At 47.7% G+C, this 26,617-nt stretch overlaps 1 protein-coding gene across 8 annotated transcripts in view; it reads right to left on the bottom strand.

Annotated features, from left to right (window-relative positions):
- Window positions 1-5,457: 5,457 nt before the first annotated feature.
- SHROOM3 (shroom family member 3) overlaps window positions 5,458-26,617 on the bottom strand; it is a 329,341-nt gene continuing 308,181 nt past the window's right edge. For 7 of the 8 annotated variants that reach the window (XM_053588265.1, XM_053588502.1, XM_053588426.1 and 4 more), the window contains 6 exons: window positions 23,990-24,063; window positions 17,547-18,413; window positions 16,040-16,552; window positions 13,501-13,651; window positions 9,070-9,342; window positions 5,458-6,434 (listed from right to left, as the gene is read on the bottom strand). In XM_053588265.1, coding sequence (XP_053444240.1) covers window positions 6,066-6,434; window positions 9,070-9,342; window positions 13,501-13,651; window positions 16,040-16,552; window positions 17,547-18,413; window positions 23,990-24,063 — 2,247 coding nt within the window. In that variant the 3' untranslated portion in view covers window positions 5,458-6,065. The remainder of the gene's footprint in view (window positions 6,435-9,069; window positions 9,343-13,500; window positions 13,652-16,039; window positions 16,553-17,546; window positions 18,414-23,989; window positions 24,064-26,617) is intronic. The other variant, XM_053588349.1, reaches the window with a different exon arrangement.

Raw genomic sequence — 26,617 nt, 5'->3', positions numbered from 1 at the left:
TAGAGAGACGGGAGAGACAGAGATGCAGAAGTGTGCACAGGCAGAGAGACGGGGAGACAGAGATGCAGAGGTGTGCACAGGCAGAGAGACGGGGCGACAGAGAAACAGGTGTGTGCACAGGCAGAGAGACAGGAGAGACACAGAGTTGTGGACAGACAGACGGGAGAGACACAGGTGTGCACAGGCAGAGAGACGGGAGAGACAGAGACTCAGAAGTGTGCACAGGCAGAGAGATGGGAGAGACTCAGAGGTGTGCACAGGCAGAGAGACGTGGGGATGCAGAGGTGTGCACAGGCAGACGTGGGGACACAGAGGTGTGCACAGGCAGAGAGACGTAGGGACACAGAGGTGTGCATAGGCAGAGAGACGGGACGCAGAGGTATGCAGAGGCAGAGAGATGGGAGAGACACAGAGGTGTGCACAGGCAGAGAGACGTGGGGACGCAGAGGTGTGCACAGGCAGACGTGGGGACGCAGAGGTGTGCACAGGCAGAGACGTGGGGACGCAGAGGTGTGCACAGGCAGAGAGACGTGGGGATGCAGAGGTGTGCACAGGCAGACGTGGGGACGCAGAGGTGTGCACAGGCAGAGGTGGGGACACAGATGTGTGCACAGGCAGAGAGACGTGGGGACGCAGAGGTGTGCACAGGCAGACGGGACGCAGAGGTGTGCACAGGCAGAGGTGGGGACACAGAGGTGTGCACAGGCAGAGAGACGTGGGGACACAGGTGTGCACAGGCAGACGTGGGGATGCAGAGGTGTGCACAGGCAGAGAGACGTGGGGACACAGAGGTGTGCACAGGCAGACGTGGGGACACAGAGGTGTGCACAGGCAGAGAGACGTGGGGACACAGGTGTGCACAGGCAGAGAGACGTGGGGACGCAGAGGTATGTACAGGTAGAGAAATGGGCTGACAGACACAAATTTATACATGTTCTCAAATAGGCCTCCATCTAAAGCTATGGACTGAGGTACTTTGAGTAATAAAGGTGTATGGAGCCTATCTAAAGAACACACAAGGAGAAACTTTCTTTTTGACACCTGTTCCTGCAGAGATGTAAGTTGTCCATTTGGTGGGCACTACTTTTCTTTGTTGTCTGAGAAATGGTTCTTACAGAATCAACAACTATAAAATTCTACATGATACCAGGAGATGATGGCAGAGTAATCTCAAAAAATATGTCCATTCCAGTTATCAATTAATTGCCTCTCAGCTACAAAATCCCCTTTCAATGGAATGTCTGTGATAATACACGAATCCCTTACCGCGTCTCTGCTTTACACTCAGCGCCGTGTCATGTCTTATCAGTAGAGGGCGCCGGCGGGTCAGTGATGTGGGCGTGAGCACATCTGCAGGTTGGCGGTGCAGACCCTGGACACTCAGTCTGGTGATAACCGTCTCTAGGACCTGTCCACGACAACAAGCCCTCGCCTGAAAAATTCCTTCTCGCGTCGGTCCCCTGAGGGCCTTCTGCCAACACCGGCTCCCTGTTCCCTTGGCAGGTCCTGCGCAGATCGCTGTGACCTGGGGGGTTCTCACTGAGCAGCCACTCTTCTGTAGGTCCCAACTACCTGTGCACAGCCGCTGTCGTCTGCACCGGCCTGCAATCCGAGAGTCGCCTCCTGCCTGCCCAGGGGCGCAGGCAGCTCTGGCCTGGGCTAACCAGCCGACTTCCCTGCTCTGTGGGCCAGCAGGGTATCAAGGTCTGAACCCCAGACTTGGGGGGGTAGGGGGGGCTGCTTTCCCAGTTTGTCTGCTCCTGGGGACTCTCCCTTAGTTCTGGAGTACCGTATACAACTCCTTTATATCCTGCAGTCACTCGTTTATCAGAATTTAATGATTCTTTAAATTTCCCCCGTTCAGCCCATTGTGTGAAGCAATAGCAATACTAATGTTTTAGCAAGAAATGCAGTTGACCTTCCACTTAAAGATTAGACAGAAATTTATAAGTGAGGTAGGGATAAATTAAAAAGTTTCTTCATTCAACTTTTTTCTCGCTTCATTTTGATTTTAAGGTTTTAAAGTTGGGTGATGGTTCCTTTCACTTGTCAAAGGAAATTAATACACTCTCTTTCATTAGCTGAGCAGTCAGATCCGAGGCAGGAGGGGCTCTAACTCATGTGTAGCTCAGGACTTGTGACGAAGCAATCTGAGCAAAGCCTCCACTGAGGTCAGTTGTGAGTAATTTCATTTAGGGCACAACTTCCAATTACTGACAATGCGTGATAAACTGATTCCTTTTATGGAAAAATAATTAGTGTAATTTAACCTGAATAAGCAGTTAGCTTCTTTAAATTTTAAACAGATCTAAAGACAGGCATGGTGGCAGGCGCCTGTAGTCTCAGCTACGCAGGAGGCTGAGGCAGGAGAATCACCTGAGCCTTTGAGTTTGAGGTTGCTGTGAGCTGTGATGAGGCTACTGCACTCCAGCCTGGGCAACGGCATGACTCTGTCTCAAAAAAACAAACAACAACAATAAAAGACCCCCCACAAAACACAGATCTAAGGAAGAGTAAGGAAAAAAACTATCACAATCTTGGAGATTATAGAAAAGCAGTGGAGATAATAAACTTCTAATAATGTAGCTAGGGAGAGTAAATATGAAGAACTGTAAACTTCTGAAACATTTTATGTAAAATTTTCAATTTTATACTTTACATTTTAATTAAAAATTCTGGAATTATTCTATCAATTCATGTAACAATAGAAACTGTACAAATGATTGTGTCAGGGGCTCTCAAATGATACAGTACATCAGAATAATTTGGAGAACTTGTTAAAAGGCAGATTCCCAGCCTACTGGGTTGTATTACAGCAGTTGGTGTTTTTAACAAGCATTCCAATGATTCTGACGTAATCTCTTGACCACACCTGGTGAAACCATGATTTAGTGTCTGAATGAGCTCCTGTAAGAAAAATGAAGTTTTATTGAGAAACAATGAGAAAAAAGTTTATGTGTCCCTTTCTGATATGCAAATGGTCTCCATCATCTTATACTGTGCTTTACCTCAAAGAGCTAGGGCAGCAGTAAATACTTTGTCCCCAACAACTTACATAAGATGGGACCTTCACATTCACCTGATCACTTTATACCTTGCTGGAAATGTTCTTCCTTTCCAAAAGTAAGGTGAATAAAACTGACATTTGTGCGGTGCCTGTGGCTCAGTGGGTAGGGCGCCAGTCCCATATACCGAGGGTGGCGGGTTTGAACCTGGCCCCGGCCAAACTGCAACAAAAAAATAGCCAGGTGTTGTGGCAGGCGCCTGTAGTCCCAGCTACTCAGGAGGCTGAGGCAAGAGAATCACCTAAGCCCAAGAGTTGGAGGTTGCTGTGAGCCGTGTGACGCCACGGCACTCTACCAAGTGCAATAAAGTGAGACTCTGTCTCTACAAAAACAAAACAAAAAACAAAACTGTTGTTCTAAAAAAAAACAATAATTCTCTTCTCACCTAATGGAATAATCCTGGACAATTAAACGAAAGAGAAATAAATCTGGAATGATATGAGAATAAAAAGCCAACATTTTCCTAGGGATCCAGGAAAAAAACAGTATCTTAATAAAAGATGCTTCACTAATACACAAGTTTAAAGGTAGAGTTCAAATCATGTATTAATATTTACCTTTTAAACTCAGTGATTTTTAGGTCAGCTATTAATCATGGAGTGATAGGAAAACTGGGGTGCTCCAGGCTTTCACCTTCACACCCCTCAAAGGACTTCAGTTAAGGCCTTCATTCCTCATCTCTGAAGACAGCCTCTGATTCCTACGGATTGACCCAGATTTACTAATCTTCAAGCCCAGAAATCAGCTGTGCAAAACAACACCACACTGTTCCCCTGGAGCAAAGGAAAAAAATATTTGGTTTCGACAGTGCCTCTTATAGAAACTCAGACACTTTCACTACGAACCCTCCCTGCATTGTTTGGAGTTAAGCAGCCACCACAAGAAACAAAACAGTATTAAGACAAGACTGAGTCACCAGAGGATTGAAAAACATTAAAAAAAAAAAAAAAAAGGGCTGAGTCAAACAACATGGAGCAGCATGCCCAGAACTCCCCAAGTGACCTGGGAGGTGGAGCTTCCTAGTTTTGGCTCAGACGTGAGGGTCACAGTGAGGGTCACAGTGATCCTCAGGCACAGTGATCTTTTGTAACACTTCCAAGTTTCTGCAGTATCCGCCCTGGGAGTATTAAACTATTACCTCACCTGACTTCTGATGGGCAGTGTGTCTCCAAAGTGATCACGCCCATAGGGACCATCAGTGACTATGAACACTCCTTCTCAGCGACATCATAGATGTCTCCAAACCTAACCAACAAAATATGAGAAAATATTGTCAGGAGCAGGGAGGTTTCTACTGCAAATGATTTCATTTTTAATAGTGGCAGAGGAATGTGAGATAGGAAAAGGATAAATACATGGGCTTCTTTTTCCAGCTAAAGGCATTTAGAAGTAAACTTTGAAAAAAGGGTTGATTTCTTTAAAGCACAGAGGTCAGGCTGCCCACAGTGGCTCACACCCATAATCCCAGCACTCTGGGAGGCTAAGGGGGGAGGATTGTTTGAGCTCAGCAGTTCAAGATCAGCCTGAGCCAAGAGTGAAACCCATCTCTATAAAAAATAGGAAAACTACTCAACGCATCCCAAACAATTAAAAGAAAAAAAAAAAAAAAGGAAAACTAGCCAGGCATTGTGGTGGGTCTGTAGTCCTAGCTACTCAGGAGGCTGAGGCAAGAAGATTGCTGAAGCCCGGGAGTTTGAGGTTGCTTTGAGCTGTGATGCTATGGCACTTTACCCGGGGCAAATTTTTGAGACTCTATCTCAAAAAAGTAAAAAAAATAAAGCACAGAGATCAAATCCTATTACAAAAAAATCACACATCTTAGAATTAGATTTCAGAGTCTCACTTGACACCCCACTTACTTCATGTAACATTCCAGCGTAAGGAAATGCGGATACCAGCCTAGGAGGCTCTTAGGTTTTCAGATGCCTGTGGCACGCTGAGCAGCAGCACCTGCTACTTGGCTATCGGAGTGGGGGTGGGGGGTCACTTACTTTGCCAGCATCAATTAGAAAAGTGATTGAGACTGAACATGCACAATGTTCCTCAGCCCAATCCTGAAGTGGTGTCAACTGGGATTGGTTTGGATTCTGACTTATTCAATGGGTAGGAGAGTCCTTGCTAATAAAACTTTTATCACACACTGCTGCAGTGGAGATGACCTACAGCACCAGGAAAAGATGTGATAACCGTGGTGCATGAGGCCTTCCTCCTGGGAGGGGTGCACACCTGTCTGACGCCGGCAAAGTGGCGAGAGCTGGCAGCGTGAAGGCCAGGACCCCCAACCCCATGCAGTCTGACACGTGGGGTAGGATGTGTAGAATGTCTGCTCCTATCTGTGAAAATGAGACGGGTCAGAGGTGTTAAGAACAAAACCAAGTCTCCACACAAGGTGTTCTCTTTGGAATTCTTCATTTAGGTTTTCACAAAATACAAAGCTCAAAACATAATCATCTACGTCCACCACAAAATAGAATCAAGTAAGCGGTTAGCACACAAACATAGTGATCGTTTTCATTTTTAAAAATATAAATAACAAATGTTCAAAGTTTTACAACTTTCTCCTGTGTGTGTGTGTGTGTCTTTAAGGCTTTATGTTGCAGACCCTTCATTAACGGTACCTGTACCCTGTGGTCAGGAGACATTGCCGCCGGCAAGGCCACTGTGGATACATTCCTGAGGGTGACACACACTGATCCATGTTCCTCTGTCTGTTAAAAACTAAACCATCAAACACCCTCCAATCAGTTCTCAGAGTTTCATTAACTCTCTTCCGGCTACAGAGCACTAACAGAAAGGGACTGTCCAGCAGCATTCAGCTCTCAGTTAATCATGGAGGGCCAGAAAGGAAAACCAGGCTTCCTCCAGAGAGGATTCTTCTCCTTTTACCCCGAAGAGCCCCCCAAACCTATATAGTTTAAATTGTGGTTCATACTGAAACATTTTTCAGATTCAATAGTGTTGAGAGAAACGGTGATTTTTGGTTGGGTACTTCTGAAGAGGTTAAAGTGGAGAGGATAATGTTGGCAAAGTGCTGCTGAAAGTACAGCCCCCGCCAGGTGTGGCTTCGCTGGCAAGGTCTGGGGGCAGGGCGAGGGCCCCCGCCTTAGGAATGAAATCGGACGGCAGGCTCTCCAGTAGACACTTGACCTGCTCCTGTCCCAGCTTGATCTTGTCATCCAGCTTCCGCTGCTCGATGAGGAGTGCAGACTTCATCTTCACGAAGTGCTGGTAATCCTGGAGCTGTTCTGTGGACAGGTAAGTAGCCAGGATGTCCAGCACCACGCGCTCCCTCCGGTCCAGGTTCTCCTTGAGCTCCCGGGCGTCCTCGTGCTGCCCAGCCAGGATCCTCCGTTTCTCATTGAGGGAGCTCTGCCAAGACAAGACAGACAGGTCAGCAGGGGCCACGTGAGGGAGGAAAGAGCCACACTCCCTGCAAGGAAATCTCTTACAGGCCTGCAAAATACCAAGGTTTCTAGAGTAAGGCGATTGACTTTTTGAACAAATTACTTATTACCTTTATGTCATATATTATATGGTTCTCTAACTTGTAAAGCTAGGCAGGAGTAGCTTCAATAGAGAGGGGTTACATTAAATTGGCTGGGCCAATGACATTTATTTTTTTGATACACAGCCTCACTTTGTTGCCCTTGGTAGAGTGCCGTGGCATCATTGTAGCTCAGAGCAACCTCAAACTCCTGGCCTCCAGCAATCCTCCTGCCTCAGCCTCCCGAGTAGCTGGGAATATAGGTGCCTGGCTAGTTTTTCTCATTAATATTATTTTTTTTTTGGGGGGGGGGATTCAATGTATTGATTATTGGTACAAATTAGAGTTTTTCTGTTTTTCATAAGATGGGATTTTGCTCTTGCTTGGGCTGGTCTCGAACTCCTGAGCTCAAAGTGATCCTCCGGCCTCTGCCTCCCAGAGTGCTAGGATTACAGGCATGAGCCCCTGCACCTGGCCTCTCATTTCTATTTATACTTTTCGTTTCCTAACAGAGCCCAGCCATGATAATACTATTATTGACGTAGTATTTTGCAGGTGACCAGTTATTTATCTGTGCTGAAGAGTGTGTGTGTGTGTTAAATGTTGGGTATAATTACACTCTGGAACGACCCATCTTCTAACTAGAAATTGTGCCAGGACCTGAGATGGCTGCACCAGCCATCCTACTGGCCCAATAGGACCTTGCAGCAGACCCGCTGCTCTACCCTCCCTCATCTAACATGTTCCCGCTGATGCAAATTCATTCTCTGACTCATTTTCTACCCCCATGACAATAGTCAAAATGCTTCTAGTCTAGACCATTACTATAAGTCTCCCAACTGTTGTTCTGACATCATTCTCATTGCCCGGCATGAGAATGAAGGGTGCACCGTGCAGCCAGTCCGTGGCTCTTCCACCTATAGGCTGAAGTCTAAAGGCCAGAGTCAGGCCTGGAGGGAGCGATGGCCGCCCTGAGGCGCTGGTCCTGGGTAGGGAGTAAGGGGAGCCTTCACCATCCCTTCTTGGTTTCCTTTAATCCCTCCTCTACCTTCTTTGAACTTTTCTATCCCTTTGATGGAGCCATCTACTCTAGTCAGCATCCTGGCTACACACTTTTCTGATACGTGTGTTTCTAACAATTCAACTATTTTGAAAACCAATCAAGCTATGGTCTAGACATATTAAACCATATGCAAATCCATTTTTAAACCTGTCATCTCTTTCCTTATGCATAATATTCCTTCTAAATACCAAAGCCCTTCCCCTCTTAGTCCACTTAGAATTAAGAAATTCTCTATTTCGGTGCCACCGTGTAAAGCCGTTCCTGACCGCCCCCACCCCTGAAGCGTTCTGTGGCTGGGGGTCCACCATTGGGGGTCTGTGCTCAGCCACTCCCTCTGGGCAAGTTCCCCAGATGCTGCCAGTCCTTCGAGGGTGGGGCCTGTGTTTCAGGCAGTGCTCGTCCCCAGTCACACAGCACCCAGCACATGACAGGTTCTCATGGCTATCTGCCACAAAGCAAGGGGGAGGAGAGGGCAGCACTTTTGACTTAGGAATTACTGGACAATTTCTAGATGAGTAAGCTACCACTCAGGACACTCACTGAGGTTGGAGCTGCAGAGAGGTCTGAGCACCAAGAGGCAGTTCCTACATGCTTATTACCTAGACTTTAAAAAATCCTTTTAAAACTTATTTGAAAAAAGATAACTTTTATGCAATATATCAAGAGAAATTACTGGGAAATCCATGACAGCAGTTAATGAGAAAGATGTGGGTAGTTATAGCTAAGAGAAGGATCTGTAAAGCAAAGCAGCCCTGTGTGGCCAGAGTAGTTACCTTCTAGTGCAAACATATGAATTCCTTCTATCTACTGTTTACTTCCTCCCCCTGGAGTCAATGCCATGAGGGCAGAATCGATGAGCTTTGCTCACAATGTACCCACTATGGGGTATGCTGTGGACTCCCAGCCAGTATCTGCTGAACAGAGGGGCATAAAGAACGCACAGCGGATATGGAAGTAAGTTCGATGCAGTGACTGAAACTCCAGGTCTGCCCTCAGGACTCCTGGCATCCTGGCTCCCGCACTCCCAGGTCTGTTATGAGGTTCTGCCCAGACTGTGCACAGGGTGTGTGAGCCCACGGTGTCTACCCAGGGAGCCCTTGGTGAAGTGTCTCCTCCTCCTAGGACGGGGTGCAGTGCAGAGTGGGGAGTGCGGAAGGCCCTCACACCAGACGCCTGAGCCTCGCACTACTGTTCCTGCCCCTCCTGATCTAATAGCTGTGATGCCCTCTTCCCGTTTGATGCTCACACCCCCGCTGGCACCCCTGCTTATGCTTTCCAAAGTATTCCTGAGCCTTAAGCATCACCACCTCCTCTCGGTCACCCAGATGTTGTCCTCTCTCCCTGCCCTAAAGACTGCCCCCCTTGGCTTCTTGGGAGAAGAGATGGTGTCCAGGGCCACTTCTCTGTGCACGTGGCTCAGAGGGGGATATGTGCAGCTGCACTGTGGGGCCACCTACCCTTTCTTCATTACTGGCATCTTCTCCAAGGCTGCTAAGGACGTTCTCAACCCGGGCCAGGCGCCCCGAGAGGGACAGCAGCAGGTTCACCACCTTGTCCAAGTCCCCTACGAACATCCTGTACTTGTCGAGCTCGTTGGGTTTGCAGAGTTCACTGATCAAGGCCTCCACCTCCTCCCCCAGGGCGTTGTTGAGCTTGATGTCCATGAGCAGGCTCCCCTTGGCCTCCTGGAGGATCTCGAGCTTGTGGGTGAGGCTTTCGATGAGCTCGGCCTGTAACGACAGGAGACACAGCCAAGGTCAGCCAAAAGCAAGAAGACTCTCTTCTCGCTATGTCCTATCTTGCCCTCCAGGGTCAGTGGAATGCTCCCCTCTTCCACGTGGACTCCCCCCAACATCAGACCATGAGATCTCTCCTTTCCCTGACCCTGCTCAGTGCCCACGGGCCAGTACATGGTGACACACAGCTCCGTAATGCTGTCCACCCGTGTCGCACCATGCACAGCTTTCAACTACTCTTAGTTTTAAAAGTCTTGGGCGGCACCTGTGGCTCAGTCGGTAAGGTGCCGGCCCCATATACCGAGGGTGGCGGGTTCAAACCCGGCCCCAGCCGAATTGCAACCAAAAAATAGCCGGGCGTTGTGGCGGGCACCTGTAGTCCCAGCTACTCGGGAGGCTGAGGCAGGAGAATCATTTGAGCCCAGGAGTTGGAGGTTGCTGTGAGCTGTGTGATGCCACAGCACTCTACCGAGGGCCATAAAGTGAGACTCTGTCTCTACAAAAAAAAAAAAAGTCTTGCTCGTATTTGACCCTCACAGCACTGTGGGTAAGCAGGCAGCTCGGCTGAACAGGACTCTTTGTTTCATAAATAGAGAACTCAAGAGTCAGAGGCAGTGAGAGACCTGCCCAAGCCTCACAGCTGAGTCGACTGTTAGTTGTAGCTGCCACTTGCCAAACACTGTGACAAATTTGATAGTGACCGCCTTAGACTTCCCATCCACTTTGCAGGAGACGCTATTTTATCCACATGCAGTAGTGAGAGAAGTAAGACTGCTGGGCTAACATGCGTGTGTACTGCTGGTTGGGCTGCCTTGAACTCAGGTCAGCCTGACTGTGGGGCCACCCTCACACGACTATCATGAATAGTGACACTGAGACCTTTGTCAGAAAGTCAACTCCTCGTTCTTTCTAGCTCACCTCACTGTCTGCAGTTACCAGACTATGTAATTTGACATCTTAATTAGAAATTTTTATACTTATAAAACAGGGTTACACAAATACCTAATATACATAGTATTTACTCCTTGAAGTAAATGTCTTAGTGAATTTGACAGAGTCTCACCTTATGGCCCTCAGTAGAGTGCCGTGGCCTCACACGGCTCACAGCAACCTCCAACTCCTGAGCTTAAGCGATTCTCTTGCCTCAGCCTCCCAAGTAGCTGGGACTACAGGGGCCCGCCACAACACCTGGCTATTTTTTTGTTGCTGTTCAGCTAGGGCAAGTTGCTCTCGCTCTTGCTCAGGTTGGTCTCAAACTGCTGAGCTCAGGCAATCCACCTGCCTTGGCCTCCCAGCGTGCTGGGATTACAGGTGTGAGCCACCACATGCATCTTGGTTATCCATAGTGGAAGGATAACAAAGCCTGCCTAAAACTAATGTAATTATCGAGCTTGTTCTCCATGCCAGGCACTATTTAAACCATTCAATTACTACTTACAACAACCCAGTGGGATAGGTTCTGCTATTATTACTGTTTGACTGATGAAGAAAATGAGGCGGACAGAGGCGGTTTAACTGTGCAAACTGGGAGGGCCCAGCTGAAATGCAGATCATCTGGCTTAAGGCTTCAGATTTTTAATTGATATATTAAAATGGAGTGAGGCTGAAATGGAGTAAGGCCGCCGCACACACTTTGGAAAACACAAAAGCGTTATATGCATTTGAGTTTGTGTGTGCGCTGTCACAGATGAGGTAACAACAGGAAGAACACGCACCACTCATTTCAGGAGACACCCTCAGGGGCACACACAGCCCCCCCTCCCCCACACACACACATGACAAGGCCGTGCTGCTGTCGACACAGAGAACTTGTGCTGATGGTGTTGCCATCGTGTCACTCCAAACACACAGATGGCTTCCGCTGCCTGGCGTCTTTATCTAGCCCAGTGAGTGCAGCTCGGGAGTAGCGTGAATTCAGGCTTCTGCTGGTAAGTACGAGGGCTAGAGAGAGCCACTCCCACCCATGGGCTCTGCTTTCATGTGGGAGGGTTTGGGTTGCACATCTTTCCACAGTGTATCTCTTGGTATTTTTCTTTAGTTAAATAAAATCCAGCCTAGGAGTTCCGTACCTTGTAATTTCATTTGACAGGTGTCTGCTGAGCACATGTGAGGTGTCAGGCCCCGGCTTACATGGCTGTATCCAGCAGGGGGCTTTCCTCTCCCACAAGCCCTTGCACCCTGCTTGTGTGTAGGCTTTAGTCTTCTGAAGCCTGTTACTCCACATAAAGGCACCATGACACTGTTGTCCTCATACTTCTGGTTTAAAATTGGTTTAATCTCAAGCTCTAGCTCTGGTTAGTTATACCTAGAGAACCTCCATTTTAGCTCAGGGCCTGGGCAGCAAGGATTAGAAGCGGCTGACAGAAGCAGCTTTGGGGCCAGATAAACATAATTTCTGATTTCATTACCTGTCTGACCCCAGCACTCATGCTAACTTGAGCTTAAAGTATGGCAGTACAGGACGGCACCTGTGGCTCAAAGGGGTAAAGCACCAGCCCCATATGCCGGAGGTGGCAGGTTTAAACCCAGCCCTGGCCAAAAACTGAAAGTAAAAAAAAAAGTGGCAATACAGGTGTTGGGGGAGTTTGTGCAAATAAAGAAGACAGATCAAAACACTGGTGAAAAGCACACAGCCTGCATCTGGACTCATCTTCTTCTCCTTGTATTCTCAGTCTTAAAATACTTTTTGCCACATAATGCTCAGAGTGCAAGGGTGATCATGAAATGATGGAAAGGCACTTACGAAATTTAAGAAACGGAAGAGAAATCAATGGGCAATTTGCTACACTGCTACCATAAAGCAGACGCATCTGCAGGCAGAAAGCTAACCAACAAACCCCTGTGTATGTTCAGCTCAAGATGCCATGGCAACCTGGGCCGCATAATGTGTGCACACAGCTCTCTCTTTAGGATGCATTTAGACACACCAAGAGCAAAGTGGTCCAATTTCTAGTTAGAGGACTATTAAACCAAGTACTCCGCACTGCTGACAGGTATGCCCCGGGGCCCACAGCGATGCAGGTATTCAATGAGGAAACCTCAGCCTGGGAGGGTCCTTGCCCACAAAGGCTGCATCTCGATGACTGTGAACTTGCAGAACAGGAGCAGTGGAAGGGAGAATTCCCCTCACAGGTGCTTCCAAACCCTCCTGTCCCATCACCCCCTGCACCTCGGGTCTACAGCCTGTGGGTTCATCCCAGCAGACAAGCAAGAAACCCTGGGGCACACGGAAAGTAAATCAGAGGGCATGGGACACACTCTACTGAATAAATGAAATAGATCAAATAGGACCCTGAAAACCACTCGCATTCCGGGCTCAGAAGGAGCCGGCAAGCTTTTCCATTTGCAGCAAGCTCCTGAGCTGTGTGGAGAGCCTTGAGTAGGGAAGGCAGCCCCTCTGGGGCTGTCAGAAATGATACGAACTTCCCCCCATGAACTTCCCACAGCCTGGCTTGTGGGAAGGCCATAGCAGCAGCAAGGCCATTTAAAAAATGTCTAACATTTTCTCGGAAGTTAAGCAGGGTCGGGCCTGGTTAGTACTTGGATGGGAGACTGCCTGGGAATACCAGGTGCTGTAGGCTTTTTAAAAAAAACAAAACCAAAAAAGTCTAACATTTGAAATGTCTGTATTAAAGGCTAACAACTGAATTCTAATACTTCACTTTTAAGGTATTCAGTGAAATATTAAAAAGCGAGTCAGGGAATACATAAAGGTTCATGTTACCTTTTCTTAGAAGTGTCCTTTCACAATTGGCCTCTTTCCCTAAACAAAATTTAGATTTTCGAGTTTTCCTTTTGACCATGAAACACAAAATGAAAATCACACACACTGCTGGCACTGGCTGACCAGCTGCTAAGAACGGTGTTAGTGCTGGACTCGAAGGCTGGGACTTAGGTTCTAGTCCCAGCTATGAAACTTTTAGGAAATAACTCAATCCCTCTACACTTCATTTTTGTCATTTGTGAAAATGAAAATGACAGTAGCTTACCTGCTGTGGGAGAGCTGTGAGGAAGTCGGTTACAGTGCAGGGAAAGTCCAGGACCTAATTACCGTTTGGGGAATTTTTGATCCCTTCCTCTCCTCTGCTGGTGGTAAGAGCCGTGACTGTCTCTCTGGAGGAAGCAGAGCAAGGGCCCTCTTTCTTTCTTTACCTTTTTTTCGTTGACATCTGCCTGCTCCTCTTCCTCATTCAACTCTGCCGGCATCTCCTTGATCTTGTTCAGCAGCTCGGCCTTCGGGGCAGACACGCTGTAGTAGGCAGGGCAGCTGACCAGTGCGCTGGCCGCCTCCTTTTCTTCACTCCTGGGCCAGAGAGACACAGATCAGAGGCTTCGTTCTACCACAGATGTCTATCTGCTCAGAAATGCATAAAATTCTACTTCATTTCTTTCTCAGAAATTAGTATGAATCAGTAAATATTTACCAAAGAGTGAGTCTTAAATACTGAGTTCTCGAAGCCAGGCAAACGTGGGGAAGAAAGCCACCAAGGGTAGTCCTGGGGTGGCGTGAGGTGGTGGCCTTGTCAGTGGACACTAGGCAAAACATGTAACCCCCCTGCATATTTTTTCTTTTGTGATAAACCTAAGAATGATTATCAGCCCACGGAGAGGAACCATGGAGCCATGACTCAGTCACGGTCAAGGTATTCTCAAGGTACTGCACAATCTCAGGGTTTAAGTCAGTTGCTTCTTACACCCCCTTGGACACCATCACTTTTCTGACTGTAGCTTGGACACTTATCAGTTTTCTTTCTCACATAGCCTGATACCCCACGTAAGCCTGGGAAACCTGGAGCTTGCTGGGCCACAGTGCACACAGATGCAAAATCTACTCACTGATTATAAAGTGGGGAGGGGGCTCAAGACTGGGTAAGAAACTAGGAACTGAGAACCCTGTGATGGAACGTTCTCAGTTTTGTTGCAATCAAGTTGCCTTTCAGACTAATTCAGACGCTGCCCATTGAATAGATGACTGTATGGGAGTAGGCTCGGTTCTCTTAGAGAGGAATCTTAACTACTTAACTCATGATATTATTCAACATCTAGCCTGTCATTTTACAATGGAATAAAAACCCACAAAATATTGTTTCTAGTTTGCTGCTTGATGAGTATCCCTTTTAACAACATAATTACATTTAATCCAGAAAATTAAAAAACATGAAAAAGGTCTTTTGATACATGCTTTGTTTTGGTTTGCGGATATAGGCCCTGCATTACAATCCCGGCTTCCCACTGGCTAAGCCCACATGGAGCAGGACAATGCTCACTTTCACCAGAAGAGGGCACACGCCCCCCTTTTGAAATCCTCGGGAGGCCCAGGGCAAAAGCAGTGTGGCCATTTCACTTCCCATGCACTGGGAACACACATCCTCGATGTAATACTAGGAAATCCTTTATAGACAGGGAGCATTTCTAAATCACTGATCTTCCTATAGCAGGTGGTCAGAGGATGGAAAGCCCGTGGTACAAGCACCTGGGGTAAACGGGCTGGCCCATCCCAAGAGCTGTCTCGGCCAGGGGCACCTGGGGCAGTGCCTGGGATAGTGCAGGTGCTGTGTGCACATGTGACCCTGGTGAGCCACCTCTCCTCAATTCTTGTTTCCCAAATCTGAAAAGGAAGGGGACGGGCACCGTGATGAATTAGGGGAGCCTGACAAGGTGACAAAGAGCTTGTGAGTCCTGAACGGCTCTTTCCTTTCTCTCCCCACTAGAACAAAACATGGTGTTCCTGTGATTTAGGGAGATCAGCTGGAAATTCCGACAACGCAAACCCAAATGTGGATCACATGTTCTCCGTTTTTATTTGGTCTGGAAGCCACTAACTGCTGAGTCTCGGTCTGTCAATCCACATAGTTTTCAATGAAAATTAAAAAGAAAATAAAAACCACTCACAATCTTTCCCAGAGGAGTCCTTTTAGGAAACGAAACATGCGAGAAAAAGTATTGTGATAACCCAGAAGAAATAAAAAGAAAGAAAAATATAGTCTGCTCACGGTTCCTCCCGGCAGTGGCTGGGCACTGACGTGTGTTACAGGTCACCACGCGTGGCACTAGGGCTTCAGGAGCAGAGGCTCACGGCCCCAGCCACCTAGAAGAGCGCACCCCACCCAGACCTTCCTTGATTTTCAGGATTTGGGCAGATACCACCTTGACACCTCAGAAGGTAAACGTCAGTGTAGTAAAAAAACCTGTTTCTCTAGGCTCCCCTCCTATGAAGGCCATGTCCACCGCCCCTGGGGGAGGCCTGGGCCTCGCTCACCACTCCTGCCTGCTCCTGCCCCACAGGGCCTGGCGTTAACGGCTGGAGAATGGGTACAGTCACGGGCTGGGTCAAAGCTAGGAGCCCTCTAGCTCTGTGACCTTGGTTGATCACGGTCTTAACCCTTATGTGCTTCTGTCTCCCCATGTGTAAAGTGGAGGTAGCTACCTCGGAAGCATCTTGTGAAAGTTAAATGAGATAATGTGTATAATAAAGAAGCCGCTTGCCGCTTGACATGCAGACTGTGAACAGCTATTATGGCGACGGTTACCATTACTGTTACTGGGTATCTGTCCCACATCCTACTCCTCAGAGTCACCCCCACGGCTGAGCGGGAATGTCACTTTTGGGTCACAATCTGTGGGTGGGTAGGCCCAGCCTGGTCATCTCCCCGGATGTTAAGTCTCTCTGGGGGCATTACTAGGGACTCACCTCTTGCCCTCACGTCCTGGGAAGCTGACAGCTCCCTGCATGGCCTTCCTCTTTATGCCGTTTTCCCTCAGCAAGTTCACATCTCGGGGAAACAATCCTTCCATCAGGTCCATGGTTGTCTTCATTCTGGAGTCTGGATCCAAAATGTCTGCCAGAGATTTGTCTTGGTGGACAATTTCCTTGGCCAGAGCCTCTGTTCTGATGTCTTCTGAACTCTTCTGAGGATCAGAACTGACTTTCTTTTCTAAACCCTGAGTTCCTCCACTGACAGAATCGTAGATGAGGCTTTGAGTCCAGACGGGAGCCAGCTGTCCCAGGCTTGGCTGCTTGCTGAGAGGCCCGGCAGGTTGAGGCTGAACTCCCACGAGGAAGGGTGGCTTGGACTCGCTGGCCTCTGAGACCTTGACGGAAGTCTGAGGTCTGGAAGCCAGCATCTGATCTCCTACCAGGTGGGCTGCACCAGGCACATGCCTTTCCCTCACAATTGTCACCTTGGAAAATTTGCTGGGGCTGCTAGGGACACACAAAAAAAACCCAGAGAGTAGTAAAAGGAGGGCCAACAGAGGGATGAGGATGAGAGGGAGTGGGGCAAGACTGTCATTTCTGAGGTCTCCTCCCCTGCAAACTGTGACATCCATAGGGCTTCTCCTGAGCCCACCAGCTGGTCCCAAGGGGGCTGTTGTATGGAGCCATGGGAAATCAGTTTCGGTGAAGATCACTATTAAATCCCAGTTTTCTGAAAGGTCTAGGACTGGGTGAACAAAAGCTAGTGCTAAGAAGTTGCTCGTACAGCATTTGGAAAATGCTACCCTGACAGTGTTATCAAGGTTTGGTGTGTAAGATCACTTGCCCTAGGGCTATGTGTTGGAAAATGCTTCTTCCCCATTCTTCTGGCTTCCAAGAGGTTTTCCCTAAACATTATCAATCTTTAGCCCTATTCAATTCTTCCTTACGAATGTGGAGTGACTTTGGACAAAGAAGCTGACCATTCGCAGCCCAGCTTCTTCTGAGTGAGGCTGCCTCGAGGCCGTGTGTGTGTGTGTGTGTGGACTGTGCCTGAGGAGGTAAACCTGTTTAATGTGGGGGCCCACTATTGGCAGACCTGATAAGTTATGTTATCATAAAAGCCATGTTCTTCGGTATCAGCTCTATCAGTAACAGAAGTGATTATTTTTCTTGTATATGCCTCCCTCTTTCATCTTATGTCTTCACTGATTCAGAACTTGGACAAGGAAGAGAGATTCCTTTGGACCCTGGAACCTGCCTGGCCAGAGCCATGACCGTACCTCTTGGGTCCTGGCCATCCTTTTCATTGCCCCACACCTTGGCACCCAGTAAGTGCGAATGGAACGACCTCCCCGAGGCAAACAAATAAATGAGCAGTTTTATGAGCTGCTTGTATAAAAAACATCTCCATACCAGGAGGCCTTTGGGGGCCTACAGAGGCCCTGGGCCACCTGGAGCAGACGATTTCCTACTGGAGAGAGAAGTCCCTGCCCCGACTCACCTGGCTGGCTGTGGCTCCTGGACCTCCTCGTCCAGCTGCACCTCACACACAGCTGGGGGAGGAGGCAGGGGAAAGCTGTCCCAGCTCCCCGCTGGGGTCTCCTGGCTCAGGGGAGGAGGTGGAGGTGGCGGAAGAGCCTCAAATGTGGGGCTGGAGGTGGCTGTGGGGTGCACATCCCTCACAAACACCTCGTCGTCATCATCTTCTCGAGGTGGTGGGGACTCCCGCAGGACTGACTCCGATATCCGGAGGGAGATCCGCCCCGGAGCGCCGGGAGCCCCAATAGGTGTGTCTGGGTCCGAAGTGCTGCACGAACTGGAGAGACTCGGCCGCTGTGTACAGTGCTTCAGGTTTGTGAACGTGGAGGCCGAGGGCTCCGCAGGAGGGCTGTCCTCTCTGACCACAGGGGCCCACTTCACCCGAGAAGCAAGAGGCCGCTGAGGCAGCAAGACCCTCTTCTTCCCCCCGTCCTCAGGGCTGCTGACCTCACAGCCTCCTGGGCTGGGAGGCTGGGCCAGGGTGTGACCATTGCTTCTGTGGGTCCCAGCAGGGGAGCAGGGCCGAAGAGGCTGTCGCCCCGCCTGACCATCCCTTCCGCCTTGGTCAGCAGTGGCCTGTGAGCAGTAGCTGGGGGGAGCAGGTGAAGGCAGGGGGGAGCCAAGTGAAGTCAGTGGCTCGGCCCTGCTGTCTGGGTGATGCCCGTGTATCCCTGCTGGCAGCGGTCTGGAGCAGCTTGTCCTGCTGGCTGGCCTCTGATGGTCCAGGGTTCCGGGACAATCACTAGGAACTGAGGAACCCCAGTGAGGGCGAGGCTGGTGTAGGAGCAGCGGTGTCTCTCCTCTGCTTCTTTCTGAACAACTGAGTGACCTGGAGAGGACAGACATGGGGGTTATAGCTCTGGAAAAGGGGAGACCATGAGACCAGGGTTCATCACATAGATGAGAGAAGCATTTCAGGGGTTAGAACCTGCCCCCATCTGCTGAAGCTGCAAATTTCTTCCTAGCAGCTCACAGAAGGAACCAAGTTAAACGAAGTACTGGACAGGCCAAAGGTCCTCTGGGGACACGCCGCCCGGACACCCGGGCTAACGGGCTCCTTTCCTGACGCCTCTTGCACAGCCGGCTCCTGCACACACCAGCCAGGCAGGCAGTCTCAGAGGACAGGTTTCAGGATATAAAAGGAAACAAGGGGTCTGTTCCTTCAGCCCCTTTAGGGACTACTTTGGGAAACAGCTTCCAGCTCTAAGAAAAGAGAAGGCTGCCTCCTCCTCAGTCAGTGCGATCCGCGGGGAAGGTCCCATTTGGAAAACATTTGAGTGGGCTGCTGAATTTGAAGGTTTTATTTACAACTTTCTCTCCAACGCCTGGTGTTTTTATTTCATTAGATGAAAACTAAAGAGGAGAACTCACCTAAGGAGCTAATAAGCAGTTACCTCTGCAGGCAGAGACCAATAGTACTAAGCAAATATGGTGCACGGTGATTTAAACACCTGTCCCGGGGCGGTGCCTGTGGCTCAGTGAGTAGGGCACCGGCCCCATATACCAGAGGTGGTGGGTTCAAACCCTGCCCTGGCCCAAAACTGCAAAACAAAACAAAACAAAATAAATAAATAAAATATATAGAACAAAATGTTTAAAATAAATAAATAAATAAATAAATAAACACCTGTCCCCTGGGCTCCAAAGAAATGGCCAACCATGGGCAATACTTCTGTGAATTGTGTTATGAAGGGAAAAATGGAGAACACACAAAGGAAACAGAGCCTGCCACGCTGCTCCACTGCGAGGGTGAGGGTGAGACGGTCTCCAGCCAGCACCCCGCTCCGCCGCTCCCCGACTGGCTGTGCATGTGAGCCTGGAGAGCAGGTGGCACTTGGCACTCCACAGAGCTGACTCCCTGAGGGGGCTGTGTCCAGTCTCACATCAGAGCAACGATGCGGGACCTGCCACGAAGTCATCTAAGTGCCAGGGAATCACAAGGCAGCACGTGGGAAAGGAAGCCAGCAGAGGACCACGCTCCCTGGTGACAGCTGCAGGTGACAGCAGCGCTGGGAGCCTCTCCACACCCATCTGGGCGCTTCTGGGATGGGGATACCAGACCCTGAGGAAGGACATTCCCTGGGGGATGCTCTTCCTTCCCGTATGACTCATTCTCGGCCCCTGCACCTTGCAGGACTCTCTTAGGAACTGTCTTGAACAAACACTGTTTCTTCTACTCAGCTGCTCTTCCGACTGTAGGGCATGAGGTATTTTTAAACTCAGCATTTTCTAATAGGACATGGAGCCAAGTGGAATCTGACATTTTAATGACTGATTTGGACACTTTTACTTTATTTATATGCTAATATCTGGAGGCTTTTTTAAAGGGGGGAAACATCACTAAAACCTACAGTAAAATAACATTTATTCTTAAGAGATCCAGTCCAATCAACTTTGATAGGATATTTTGAGTTCATGTTTGATCTTAGTTTACCTGAACTACACTAAAGTTGTGCACATTACTTGAAGATCATATTTGAGTTAAAGGCCTCATTTGGTTGAGAATGCTTCTCCTTGGTGATTGTTCTGTGTTTTTCAGGAAGGTTTAGGATAAAAAAATATTTTGTTCAAGCCCTTTTTGTAATAGGGCATAAGCAGCTCATACTGAGTCTGCTAATGTATAATCTAGGAACCCTAATATTCAAAAATGGATTTTGAGGGCCAGGTCTGGTGGCAAACACGTACAATCCTAGAACTCTGGGAGGCTGAGGCAGGTGGATTACCTGAGCTCAGGAGTTTGAGATCAGCCTAAGCAAGAGCAAGACCCTGTCTCTACTAAAAACAGCTGGGCATTGTGGCGGGCGTCTTCCCAGCTACTTGGGAAGCTAAAGCAAGAGGATCTCTTGAGCCCAAGAGTTTGAGGTTGCTGAGAGCTATAACACCACAGCACTCAACCCAGGGCAACTGAGTGAGACTCTGTCTCAAAAAAAAAAGGGGGGGGGGGATTTTGAGAGCAAATCTCTCACCTTAAAAAAAAAAAAAACAGCAATAACTCTCACCTTTAAAAAAAAAAACACATTAGGCACCAGTAGCTCATTGGTTAGGGCACTGGTCACATGCACTGGGGCTGGCGGGTTTGAACCCGGCCTAAGCCTGATAAGCAATGATAGTAACAACAAAAAATAGCCAAGCCCTGTAGTGGTCACCTGTAGTCCCAGCTACTTAGGAGGCGACACAAGAGAATCGCTTAAGACCAAGAGTTTGAGGTTGCTGTGAGCTGTGATGCCATAGCACTCTAACAAGGGTGACATAGTGAGACTCTGTCTCAAAAAAGAAAAAAAAAAAACACAACATAAAATTTTATCCATTTTTAATTGTATATTTCAGGATTGTTACATATACTCACGCTACTGTGAAAAAGTTCTCCAGAACTTCGGTACCTTGCAAATCTGAAACTCTATCCACTAAACAGGACTCCACTTCTCCTCCTCGCACCTGTGAGGGTCGCCATCCCTGTCCCTGTGAATCTACGCAGCTCATACAAGTGGAACGTACAGGGTATGTCTTTCTGTGACTGGCTTTTTTCACTTAGCAGAATGTGTTGTGGCACGTGACGGTTTCCTGCCTGCCCTTTCAGGCCCGAGTAATGTTCTGTGGACATACACACATTTTGTCTACCTGTCTGCCTGCCCTGCCTCTTGGCTCCTATGCACAGTGACCAGTGCTGCCGCACACACCGGGGCAAGGCCCTCGTCAAGGCCCTGCTCTCAGTTCTATCGGATGTGTTTTCACAAGTGGCATCACTGGGTCATATGGGTAGTTCTATTTTTAACATTTCAAGGGACCTCCAGGCTGTTTTCCATACAACTGCACCATTTTTATATTTCCACTAACAGTGCACAAGAATTCCAGTTTCACCACATCCTTGCCAACACGGTTACTTCCCAGTTTGTTTCAGTGGGGGGGACTGAGAGCAGCCATCCTAAAGGGTGTGAGGGGACACCTCACCATGGTTTTGATTTGCATGTCTCTGAAGATTAGTGATGCTCACCATCTTTTCATATGCTTGGCTATTTGTCTACCATCTTTGGAGAAATGTCTGTTCAAGTCCTTTGCCCATTTTTCAATAGGTTTTTATTTTTTGGAGACCGAGCCTCAAGCTGTCACCCTGGGTAGAGTGCCGTGGCATCACAGCTCACAGCAACCTCCAACTCCTGGGTTCAAGCGATTCTCCTGCCTCCGCCTCCCAAGTAGCTGGGACTACAGGTGCCTGCCACAAAGCCCGGCTATTTTTTGGTTGCAGCCATCATTGTTGTTTGGCGGGCCTGGGCTGGATTCGAACCCACCAGCTCAGGTGTATGTGGCTGGCACCTTAGCTGCTTGAGCCACAATAGGGTTATTTTATCTTTGTGGGTCAGTCTCACCTCTAACTTTTAGCAATGCTCCACTTCTGTGGTCCCTAACCCTTGAGCCACAGACCAGTCCTGGTCCATGGTCTATTAGGAACTGGGCTGCACAGCAGGAGGCAAGTGACAAATGAGGGAGTGAAGCTTCCTTTGTATTTACAGCCGCTCCCACTGCTTGCATCACCGCCTGAGTTCTGCCTCCAGTCACAATGGCAATGGCCTTACATTCTCACAGGTGCCCTGCTGTATAATGCTGCACCTGAGGAATCTAGGTTGCGAGTTCCTTAAGAGAATCTAATGCCTGAAGATTCGAGATGGTGACGCCAGTGCTGGGGAACAGCTGCAAATACAGATTATCATTAGCAGAGAGGTTTGACTACACAGAAACCGTAATACATCAACTGCTTGCAGACACGTGTAAAAACCATCTTCCCCATCCACTGGTCTGAAGGAAAATGGTGTTCCATGAAATTGGTTCCTGGTGCCAAAAAGGTTGCAGACAGCTGCTCCAGTTCACTGTTAGTATTCACTGCCTCTAGCTTTTAGTTAAAAGCGCCCACACTAACCAAAGTCCTCAGGCTCACCTTGAATGCTTTTTCCCTTTCAGCTCAGAACTGTGGAAGGCCACTGTGGTTGCAAGGCAAGTAACTTGATACCCACTTCCTGACCACACTGGCTGCTTCCACCCCACAGCGTTAGATTGAGTTACCAAGGAGAATGCGCAAGAAGAGACAACGATTGAATGAAATATAAGAAAAATTAAGGAATTAGCATGAAAAGCCTGGAAAACAGTAGGGAGGCCTCTGTTATTACTGTCATCGGTAATAACAGATTATGGTAGATAGCGCTATGATGCTACATTAAAACTACACAAAAGACATGTGGTTTAGGGAAAACTTTCTCTGAAAATTTCTACTTATTAAGCCCCACGTGAATAGTTCAAAATTTAAATTCTAGAAAATTGTTCCTACCTTTTACCACTTAGGAGATATGATTTTGAAGCCAAAACTTTTTTTTTTTTTTTAGAGGCAGAGTCTTACTCTGCCACCCTGGGTAGAATGCCCTGGGGTCATTGTTCATAGCTACTTCAAATTCTTGGGTTCAAGTGATCCTCCTGCCTCACCCTCCCAAGTTAACTGGGACTATAGGTGTCATAATAACATCCAGCTAGTTTTTCTATTTTTAGTAGAAACAGGGTGTTGCTCTGGCTCAGGCTTGTCTCAAACTCTTGAGCTCAAGCCATCTACCTACCTCAGCCTCCCAGAGTGCTGGGATCACAGCTGTGAACCTGGCTGAAAGCAAAAAAAAAATTTTTTTTTTTTTGAGACAAAAATCTCACTATGTCGCCCTTGGTAGAGTGCCATGGCGTCATAGCTCTCAGCAACCTCAAACTCTTGGGCTCAAGCAATTCTCTTGCCTCAGTCTCCCAAGTAGGTGGGACTACAGGTGCCCGCCATAATACCTGGCTGTTTTTTGTTGTTGTTGCAGTTATCATTGTTGTTTAGCTGGCTGGGGCTGGGTTTGAACCCGCCAACTTGGGTGTATGTGGCTGGCGCCGTAAGCACTGTGCTACAGTCACTGAGCATGAAAGCAAAATTTAAAAAATTACTTCCCTGGTACTTTCTATACCTACGTGCATAAAACTATGATTTTGAGATTTTTTTTCACCTTAGATGCTTCCTGTGAGTTTGTCTTGCTTTGTGAAGCTGCTGATGAAATGCCTATCCTTCCTGGCACAGCAGTCACCAGGCCTGATCCTCTGTACCCAGAGAGGCCCCCAAAGGCCACAGGGCACGCTTCAGAAGAGCATCTCCATTAATTTCTTTGCTGTCAAACTTGTCAGCAGTTAACCATCCCCTCAACAGGAAATTCTGCACAAGTATTGTTCTTAGAGAAAGTCATTTATAAATAAAAAATATAAAGTTCTCCAGGGCCTACACAAATCAAAAAGGCACATGACACTGTACAACGTCACATTTCGGTTTCTTCTGGAAAGGAACAGAAGGAGGAACTCTAGCAGCCTTTCCTGGCAGAGGGCGTCATAAACACAGATACGTACCAAGGTCCAGGGCCAGTCATGGGACATGGACCCTCCATAAGGCTAAAGCCGCTGTCTTCCCGGAAAAGAACATCCTTGAAACAAAAGAAAGGCACAGCATTATTACCAATAAAGAGGCGTTTACATTTACCAAAGGAGTGGGGGTAAAAAAGGAGAAGCGACACTTATCTACTGGGCACCTGCTATTGTCAGGTACATGAAGGCCAATCTCACCCCCCCACTGCACCCATGAGGAGACAGGCCCAAGGTGAAAAGAAAGGGGCAGAGTCAGCACTTGAACCTCAGTCTGCCTTCCCCGCTGTCTCCCCTAACAAGGGTGTTTCCTAAGTCTCACAACAATGATCTCCGAAGTTCAAAACAGATGACATACTCAAAATATGATGACAATACCGAATTCAATGGGCCAAGCTTTTGAAATAGCAACAGAGAAATATAGGTGACAAGAAAAGGATTATTTATTGAATTTCTCAGATGTTCTGAATTTAAAAAAAAATTATGAATCTGTTTTATAATCAGGGTGCAATAAATTATCTCTGAGAAAATTTCACCCACATGTCCTCCCAGGTGGGCAGAGGCCACAGGTTTATCTTCAGTGGAGATGGGACATTAACTGGAGGCGAATGACAACAGGTCGTCTTCTGTAAAAGTTCTCTGCTCAGGGACCTTACTGACAAATGCAAACATGGTAACCTAATCATCTGTACCTTCATATTAATCTGAAATTAAAAAAAATAAATAAAAGCTCCGTGTCTCTGCTTATGTTCAGGAAAAAAATCAGTATTTTGACATGAACAGTCTGTCATTTTTCCTCCTTTGCCAGCAAAGTAATGAATTTCCTTCTTTCTTCTAAAAAAAGAAAATCCCTCATATGCGATAACAACTCTGGGGAGTTCTCAGGAGTAGTTTTTGTTTTTGTTTTAACAAGGATATGTATTGGTGTCCTAAAAGGGTCACAGCTCAATTTATTTTTTAATACAACTTAAAAAAATTTTACTTCTTTTTTTTTAGGGGGAGGACGGGTCTCACCATGTCACCCAGGCTGGCTGGCCTCAAGTGATCCTTCCAGCTCAGCCTCCCAAGTAGCTGGGACTACAGACATGTGCCACCATGCCCGGCTTATCCGTCAGTTTTAGCCCATGTGATCAGGATCATGAGGAAAAAGAAGATGTTGCTATTGATGGTAACATAATGAACTCTCAATTACTTAAGAGTAATTACTTACCATATGAGATGGGGGGAAAACAAAAATAAACCCCTATATAAAATCCCTATACTTAACTGCAGTAATTTACATCAGCTAACTGCTTTTCACTCCCGTCCTCTGTTTTAAAGGTTTTTGGCTCAGACAGTGGTAGAGGTAAATAAGCAATACAAAGAGTCAAGGGTGATAGAAAGCAGGAGAGGCTGCTGGGGAGGCTGAGCAAGAGAATCGCGTAAGCCCAAGCGGTAGAGGTTGCTGTGAGCCGTGTGACGCCATGGCAACTCTACCCGAGGGCGGTACAGTGAGACTCTGTCTCTATAAAAAAAAAAAAAGAAAGCAGAAGAGATAAATCCCTGAACATTACTGATAATTGCAGCCATCCCTCCCCAGTCTCTACTGCGCACCAGGCCCTGGGCTGAGCACCTCGCAACCCACGCAACCCATGAGTTATGTGCCTGGAATATGAGGCATTTGACATTTCTTTTGCAATTTAATCTTCATGACAATTGTGGGGGTTATGTAACCCCAACCTTGAGACTCAGCAAGGTTATGTGTCTTGCCCACAGTTAAGTAAATGGAGAAGCCAGGATTCTAGCCATAGTCTCTTCAAAGTCCGAGGTCTTTCCATGCAATCTTAGTAAGCTGAATGGTATGGATATAATCAGACTTGAATAGCTAGAGAAAAATGAGTTCCATGTGTTACAACTTACTCAAATATCACTGTAGGGAATGGAAATTCCTCTCTCCATGAAACGTATGCTTCCTCTAAAGTTTTTCCCCACCAACTTTCTTCTTCTTCTTTTTGAGACAGAGTCTCACTATGCCGTGCTGGGTAGAGTGCTGTGGCGTCACAGCTCACAGCAACCTTAAACTCTTGGACTTAAGTGATTCTCTTGCCTCAGCCTCCCAAGGAGCTGAGACTACAGGTGCCTGCCACAATGCCTGACTACTTTTTGTTGCAGTTGTCATTGTTATCTAGCTGGCTGGGGCTGGGTTTGAACCTGCTAGCCTCCGTGTATATGGCTGACGCCATGACCACTGCGCTGCTGGTGCTGAGCCCCCACCACCTTTCCCTCTGCTGACACGAATGTGCCGCTTTGCCAGTAATTAATTGGAAAAGCTTATGCCCTGTTTGAGCTCAAGGCAGTGAGGTGTAAGTATACTTTCACATTCTACTACATCTTTTGCATTTCAATTTAAGAATAAATCTAACTTCTGTATTCACATGATTTAGCCCCTGAAATGTCAACCTTAAACTGATATTTATGTGGGTGTGAATAAAATAGAGGAAGTGAGAGCCAGTCACACTACTGAGGGGATTCTCTAACTCTGTCAATCAAAATACCATCTGGACAGAAGGAAAGTAACTTTCCAACCTGGAAGATGACCAAAGACAACAAATTCCAGGTGTATTTTCTAAGACATGT

The sequence above is a fragment of the Nycticebus coucang genome, chromosome 1 (genome assembly GCF_027406575.1).
Source record: "Nycticebus coucang isolate mNycCou1 chromosome 1, mNycCou1.pri, whole genome shotgun sequence".
Taxonomy (NCBI): Eukaryota; Metazoa; Chordata; class Mammalia; order Primates; family Lorisidae; genus Nycticebus; species Nycticebus coucang.
Note: the sequence above shows the minus strand (reverse complement) of the source record. Positions and strands in the feature narration are given on the sequence as shown.